The sequence below is a fragment of the Panthera leo genome, chromosome B3 (genome assembly GCF_018350215.1).
Source record: "Panthera leo isolate Ple1 chromosome B3, P.leo_Ple1_pat1.1, whole genome shotgun sequence".
Classification (NCBI taxonomy): Eukaryota; Metazoa; Chordata; class Mammalia; order Carnivora; family Felidae; genus Panthera; species Panthera leo.
In genome coordinates this window covers 22,817,314-22,825,263 of record NC_056684.1, presented here as the reverse complement: position 1 = coordinate 22,825,263, position 7,950 = coordinate 22,817,314, and the positions used below count along the sequence as shown (strand labels likewise).

At 38.9% G+C, this 7,950-nt stretch overlaps 1 protein-coding gene across 1 annotated transcript; it reads right to left on the bottom strand.

Annotated features, from left to right (window-relative positions):
• Window positions 1–3,190: 3,190 nt before the first annotated feature.
• Window positions 3,191–5,270, bottom strand: MKRN3 (makorin ring finger protein 3). The gene has a single exon (XM_042940475.1). It carries the CDS (start codon window positions 5,152–5,154, stop codon window positions 3,670–3,672), a length of 1,485 nt encoding a protein of 494 aa, XP_042796409.1. The 5' UTR covers window positions 5,155–5,270; the 3' UTR covers window positions 3,191–3,669.
• Window positions 5,271–7,950: the final 2,680 nt, after the last annotated feature.

Below are 7,950 nucleotides of genomic sequence, written 5' to 3'. Positions count from 1 at the left end.
ATACGGGTATCAACTATGGACTGGAAATGTTTCCCTTTAAGATCTTGAAATTCAGTAAATGAATCTAATGCCATGTGAGACAAAGTGGTTTCCATATGTTAGAGGGGAAGGGGTACTAAGTAAACTTTTAGCATATTTTAAGTCTGCACATCTACCAAATTTAGTCATGTGAAACAAGCAAATCAGACTCGTTTTGCGCAGGCATTTTTTGTGTAAAGTGATACCGTCTGTCTGGACTCCTGGGTTGAGTCCATGAATCCAAGTGGAGGAGGGGCCAGCACAACTCTGAATCACTCACAGAACAAACTTTTGTGTGGCAAGGGCTCCTTTGTTTCTGACTGAAACAGGGGTGGCCCAGCTGTCTTCATGAACAAGTCCTTGGAATACTTTGTATAGCTATGGTGGCAGTGACATCCCTTTATTTGACCTCTAAATGAGCTGAGGAGGGAACAGGAAATCCTTTTTTAAACATCATTTTATTTTTTATTTTCTTATTTAGACATCCATCACAAATAATACATGTTTTTGTTGTTGTTTACTATATATCAGAAATTAAATAGCACATTTTTAGTTTTAACTGAATGACTTTGGTTGAAAAAATTACTCCATCTTTTTGAAATTATGACTATAAAGGTAATGTGCCTCCATGCTACACAAAATCTTAAACTAATAATGTTACTTTAACACAAGTTCCAAAGATTTCAAAGAGAAAAACTTCATGGAGTATTAATTCTTGTGCAAGCTCTTCTCAAGTACACAAACACACATAAGTCCTATTTTTTACACATGTCACTTTAAAAATCCCAGCTATGTTTCAAGTTCTTTGTCCAGATTACATTTGGTCATCATAACAACCCTGTAAAATAGATGGTGCTGTACCCATTTCTCATATAAAAAAGTTGAGGTATAGAAAATTTAAGTGACTTTCTCCAGATTGCATGGCTGGTAAGAAGCAGTCAAGATTGTAAGTATTCTTTGTCACCAAAACCATTTTATCTTCTGATAATTCTTATTCCACTGTATCTCCTTAACTTTATTATGATCGTTCAAGATGCTATTTGAATAAAAACATGCTATTTCACAACATTAGGTAGTGTATACTAGGACAAAGTTTTCAAAGCTTTCCAGGCTCAACTTAAAAATCTCTCCTTGAGAGCAGCTTAGCCACTATTCAAAGCTCATTTTTTTTTGAGACTTTGATCTCAGTACAGTTTTTGTGAGTGACCCATGTGGTCCTTTTCTTTGGTTGTTTGGTCATCTGAGCCCTCTTTCCTCTGCAGTACTGGGGTGGCCTCAGGGGAACCAGCATATTTGAATTTTGTTTTGAATCACTCACGCTGCATGACAGTAAGAGTGAGGCTTCTACAGCCTCTTGATTGGTGAATTCTTTGGATAAAAGGAATCAATATGGAAGAAATATGACAAAAATATACTTACCAATAAAACTAGGAATCATGTAAGAAGGAACAGGCAGTGTAAAAATATAGGAGGCTAAAGCATGTTATGAGTAAGGGACTAAGAAATACCAAGTCCACAAGCCAACAGATAAAGCTCCACAGCCCCCACATTCTCTAGGAATTTATTTATGTCCGTCTCTTTCCCACCTGGCTGAACCATTCATACTAAAAGATTGCATGTGTGTTTCCATTAGCAATATTCAGCTGGTCCTGAGCATGTAGGTGAGGAAAGAGGCAGCATGGTGACTGTGTTGTAGAAATACAGAGTTCCATTTGCAGTTCCAATATGTCATAGTTATATGGGCAAGTAATATAACCTCATTTATACCTCATTAGGGTTATGAGAAAAATAGAGCACAAGTACCTCATAAAGTTGGTCTAGGAGTTAAATTAGTGCTTTGGAGAGTGCTTAGCACATGTCACAAACTGCAAATGGACCCTGTCTTTGCTGAATAGTCAGGGCAGTCTGAATCTCCTAGAACTCATGCATCTGGTATATTTCCACATGTTAGCCAAGATAACAATTCTGCAGTTGATGCATACAGCATTTTACACATTTTACACTGGATAAATTGTTAAAATTGTGCTATTCAATTGATATTCTTTATTTGCTTGTTCAGTTACTGAAAAGATGTATGAAAATTGCCCATTTAAATTTTCTATTTTTCTCCTTATCAATTATTTATTTGATTACCAGATGGCATATTATTAAATGAATACAAAATTGGAATAGTTTTATCTTCCATGTAAATTATGTTTATATACCAACCATATTTATCTCCAGCAATGTGTTTATCCTTAATATCAACTATATCTATTACAAAAGCCACAGCATTGTTATTTAGCTTTTTATTCTATTACTTTTAATGTTTCTGTATTCTTATACTGTAGATGTGTATTTTAAACAGCATATAGCTTCATTTTTATTTTAATCATGTCTGATAATCTTTGAGTTTCAGTTTTTAAACCATTTTTATTTAATCTGATAGTGTAATTGTGCTATACTATCTCCTTATTACTATTGTGTTTAGTTTTTGTTCCTTTATACATTTCACTTTTTTTTTAATCTTTTCACTCTTATATTCTGACTGGTTCCAATATTTTTATATTCTATTTTCTCTTTCATAATTTTGTCATTTGTATGTTGAAAACTTTTGTCAAAAGCCCCTTTTTTAATGTCAAGAGATAATACAAAATATTAATACAAAGAACTGTATATCTGAGTTCAAGGCTAACTGTGCTGTTATAAGGAATGTGATTGTGCTAAATTGCATGGGAACACACATTTGTGTATTTATAATAGGAGAGTGAGCTATCGATGCCACCAAAGGAATTACCAATGTCCTAATTTGTAAGTCCTTTATCTGTGTCTGCTACATTTGACCACAGCCACTTGAATATCTGTTTTCATTAGATACTAATCACTGAAGCCTGTGAAAAGGACAGAAAGATCATTTACACACTTCACACTCACAACAGCAAATACTATTAGCCTTCCATTTTCAGCTTCTAGCTCTTCCAGATATATGATAGTGTATATGTTTTATATATATCTTGAAAGATATAACTTTTACACACATTTATATGAAATATATAATTCTTAAATATATACTTTGAAATGTAAGTAATTTCACATCAAGCTTTACAGGATAAAAACATGTAAACATACGCACTTGGTTCTGGTCAAGTAAAACACAAAACCACAAGGTAACCACATGTTAAAGAGTGCACTTGAAGAGGAATGAGGGAAAGAACGGACATGTAAACAACAAAGATGAGCAGTTGTACCACAAAGGCCCTGCGAGGGTCCATTTCTTAAGGCTGTAGTAGCAAAAAGCTCCTTGTTCAGTTAAGACTTCTCCCTTCACCCTGTCACATTTATTCTTGAGGGACTTCAAAATGAGTGTGGAAATTCTGTAAACACTAGACTAGAACTGAATCAATCCTGTTGAAAACAGAGATGACAAAATAAACCATAAACTACAGTAATATTCATTTCATCGAACAATAACTTTAAGGACTTTGTTACAGTTTACCACAGTAAAACAGCATAACCCTGAAATGAGGATGGACAAGAAAACAGAGATGAATGCTTTGTAAAAATGGCTTCCATAGCCCCTGTAAATGATAGATGTGTCTATAAACAACAAACAAGCAATAGCAGATGACAGACAGAGCCTTAGCACACTAGACCACATGCCACAGCATAATGCTACAGATTCAAACTGGAATATTTTTCCAGCTTATAATGAAGTAAGTCCCACTGGTCCTCTGAGAAAAAAAAAACAACAAAAAACGCACTCTTTCCCAGTGAAAGAAAACACTTAAACAACAGATTGGCCAGCCGAAGCATGACAAGCTTTTTTTTACTGCTTTTAAAGGGCATCTCGCCCTCTCCCACCTGAGTAGGCTCCAAAAGTTGACTGCAGTGAGCACCGGATGCCTCAGCACCCTGCCTCTGAGGATCCTCTCCTGGGCCCTCAGGGGTTGCATGCTTGTAAAAACAGTTCTCTCCAAATGGGCAGTAACCCCTGCCTTCAGCAAAATACCTGCAAGTCTTGTTGCTCATTGCCTCCTTGTACTGCTGAATAAGTTTCTGTTTCTCTTCCTCCTCCTCCACCCAGAACTCACTGGGAATGACAAAGTTGGAGGTAACCCTGCACTGTGGACAGGACTTGACGATCCTGTTGCCAAACTGTTTGTCAGTCCTCCACCTGCGGATACACTTAAGACAGTAGGTGTGGTTGCAGTTGGAGAGGATGCCAAAGCGGCAGTCACTAGGGTTGACTTTCTCATAGACAACCTCCATGCAGATGCCACACACCTTGTCCATACTTCGCTGCACTGCAAATGAGAGTTCCATATCCTTCTCGTGTGCTTCAATGCAAGCCTTTGTATGGTCTGCCCTCTGCACAGCATCCACAGGGTGCAAGACCTGAAGCCCACACATATCGCATATCTCTCCATGGATATACATACAACTCTCCCCACGAAAGCACTGCCCCATGGCAGCATCACGGCAAAGCTGCTGACCCCTGCCCACTGCAATCTGTTCCCTCTCAGTCACTGGGCTCTGTAAAGGAGCCCTGGGAACAAAAGGGACCATGCGGCCCCTATAGGGTTGCCCGGGTACAAATTCAATAGCATTCTCCCAGCCTTCTACACTGGCTCCTCCTGCAGCTTCAAGGCCTGCATTGTCTCTCTCAGCTTCAAAGAAACCCCTTTCAGCAGCCAAGCCAATCACAGGCAAGGAGCATGAAGGCGCAGCAGAGGGGGCTTTCGCCACTTCCTGAGGCAGGGTCTCAGTATGCGCAGCCGTGCTAGGGCCTTGGTCTGCAGAGGCCCGAGGCAGTGAACCATGGCCCTCCCTGGCCAACTGCTGGCCTGAGAGGTCATGTGAGTAGCGACAATTCTCCCCCTCCTTGCAAAGCCCATGCAGATAATACCTGCAGATGACTTGCTTCGTCCAGCTGCCACCACTCCGGCCCTGCATGCGACTGGGCCCAGCCCCGCCCCCTGCAGCCTGGGCAGGCCTCAGACGTGACGCGCGAAGGGGGGCCGGACCTGTAGCCGCAAATTGCCGGAAGACCGGGCGTGTGCGGAGACTAGGCCCAGGTGCACCCTCCCCTGCTGCCTCGGCACCCGTAGATGCCCCAGGTGCCTCAGAGGCTTCAGTGGGAGCTGCAGGCTCTTCCATGGCAGCCTCTTCCCCCCAAAAGGTACCGGAACTTCCCCTGTGTGCCTTCCTTTGGGCTAGAGGCCCGGAGGGTAGCAGCCGGCACCGGGACCTTGTTTCGGGGAAGTGTGCATCTTTTTTCCTTTTCCCCCTGCTCTCTTCCTGTGACTGTGGTTCCTACTGGCTCTGAGCAGGCGCGGCGGACACTTCCTGTGGTGGCAACGTCAATCCTCTATTCATTCCGTACGGTCTGTGCAGCGTGCACGGTGATTGCGGATCTTCCTTTGTTCTCGCAGCCGGGGCTGCCCCGCCCCTTCCCCGGCCTCTGCCCCCGCTAGTCTGCATGCCAGCTGGCGGATCCCAACGCTTCTTGCTGGCAGGATGCTCTGGAGGACGTAATCACAACTCTTTGAGGTTTTTATTCAATTTCTTCCAGTGTTCATTCAGACACCTTGTATTTGATTGTTTTTTCACATATGTCTGTTTTAAAAATCATAATCCCTCCCCCCCCACTCTCCCATATAAATTATAAATTCTTTTTCGTTCATTTCATTTTACGTCTACGTGAGATCGTGTGTGTGTGTGCGTGTGCGCGCGCTCGCGCGCGCGCGAGCGCATTAAGTCTTACGACTGTCACTGTGAGATGCTTTTTGTAGATGCGACAAGATTTCTGGTCTTTATTTTCTGGAAATTCTTACAAGCTTACGGTGGAAATGCTCTTTGTCAGCAAGCCATTAGCAGAGAGTGCTTTGGAGGCGAGACCACTTTAGTGCCTTTCAGATGTCTTAGTTTATTGTGATTTCCAATTCTCCCTTCCCACTGTGCAGAAGCTGCTGAATCCGTACGATCCTGATGCAGGCATAATAAGCCACTGTCCTCTGTGTGACCCTGGCTTTTATTTTCTCTTGCTGGTTTAACTCATGGTGGTCCTTTGTCTCCCTTTCTTTCTTTCACTGAGGTTTGTATGGTATTGTGGCAGGCCAGCCTTTCATAATGTATTCATTCTCTATCATTCTGCTCACAAGTGGTGCTTTTTAATTTCCTCTGTGAGCTCTTTGTCCCCTTGCAAATATATTTTAGTAGATTAATAAATATATATAGGTATATATATATACATACATATATATGTATATATATATAGGCCTCCTGTGCTAAGAGTTCGTATCCTGGATTTATACTGAATTTTATCTTGTAGTTTTCTGCATTCAGAAATTATTTTACATTATTTTCCTCCTTTATTCTTTTAATGTGATTATTTACACTGATAGATTTTCAGATATTTAAAAATTTACTATTTTTCCCTCAGAAATAAGCATTTCTGTGTTATGATGGTTTATTATTTTATATATTATTGGATTTTGTTTGCCAAAATGAATTTCTTAGGATTTATGGTGTAAATTTTAAAATGGGAGAAAGCACAGAAGTCAGATTGAAGTAAATAATAAAGAAAAAATAAACCTGAAGTAGTGTAATGAATCAAGTGTAATCCTTTAAATGGATTATTGAGACGTATGAAATTTGTTAAGAAAAAAAATGAAGAAGCCTCAAATAATATTGAGAATTTTAAAAGTGGTGTCACTACATTAATAATAGACATGAAAAATTGTGATAGGATATCAGAAATAAGTTTAAGCCATTAAGTGTGAAAATTTGTACAAAATGGTCATATTTCTAGAGCCACGTCTATTAATAAAAATGACAGGAGCAGAAAAAAGGAATACTGGCCTATTACATAAATTGAATCTGTAATTAAAAATAATTTTTAAATGAAAGATTTTAAAGATTTCTATCTGAAATAAATAGGCAAAATTTTCTTTATTTATTATTGTCAGTCCTAGCACTACCATAAAGCAAGCAAAGAAATAAAAGATGTTATAACTGTAAAAGAATTATTACTAGGAGACAGCAGAAAATTAAAAAAAAATTGATAAGCCATTAGATTTAATAAGCATATTTAACAAGGACATTGAATAGAAGTACAATATACCAAACAGTTATATTTCCATTTCAGTTAATGACATTTAAACACTTAAAATTCTTAACATTGATAGCAACATAAAAAGTTAACTACCCCAGAAATTAAACTATTTAACATTGTAAAAACTAAAATTATTTTTTTATTTGGGAAGATTTAAAGAAATCAGGGGATACTGTGATCATGCAGTAGAATATTTTCAAAAGGTAAGCTTTTCCTAATTTGGTAATTATGAGAATATTGCTGCTTTCCACCATGAATGTAGGAACTCTTGGTGATTTTGAATTTTCCTCTTTGTATAGTTACTGATTTTTGTATTGGTGATGCCAGTTCTTCCAAAGTCTAACTTGCATTCTCTTTCCTCTCATAAATGCATTGGTTAATGGTGTTCCTCTGACAGCCCCTCAGATTTTCACAGGGAAAAGACTTGGAGCATAGAGTGGGTTTATATAGCAAGCTTTTCACAGATTCACAAACAAGAATCTTGAATATTAAACTGTTATTTCCTAAATGATAATATGTTCCCAGCACGGTGTTTAATTTATATTTGATCCACTTTTTACAGACCAGCACTGTCCATAGAATGTTCTGTGTTGATTTTTATGTATGTACTATCCAGTATGGTAGATATTAGCCCCATGTGGCTCTTGAGCACTTGAAATGCAGCTAGGATGACTGAGGAACTGAATATTTAATTTCAAATTTAATTTAAATAGCTACATAGAGCTAGGAGCTACTATATTGGACAGTGAAGTTCTATAGAGTATTTGACCATCCCATCTCCTCAGGCATGAGGGTACAGAGATTTTCTAACCTGCTTGAGGCTATGCAGCTGGCATGGG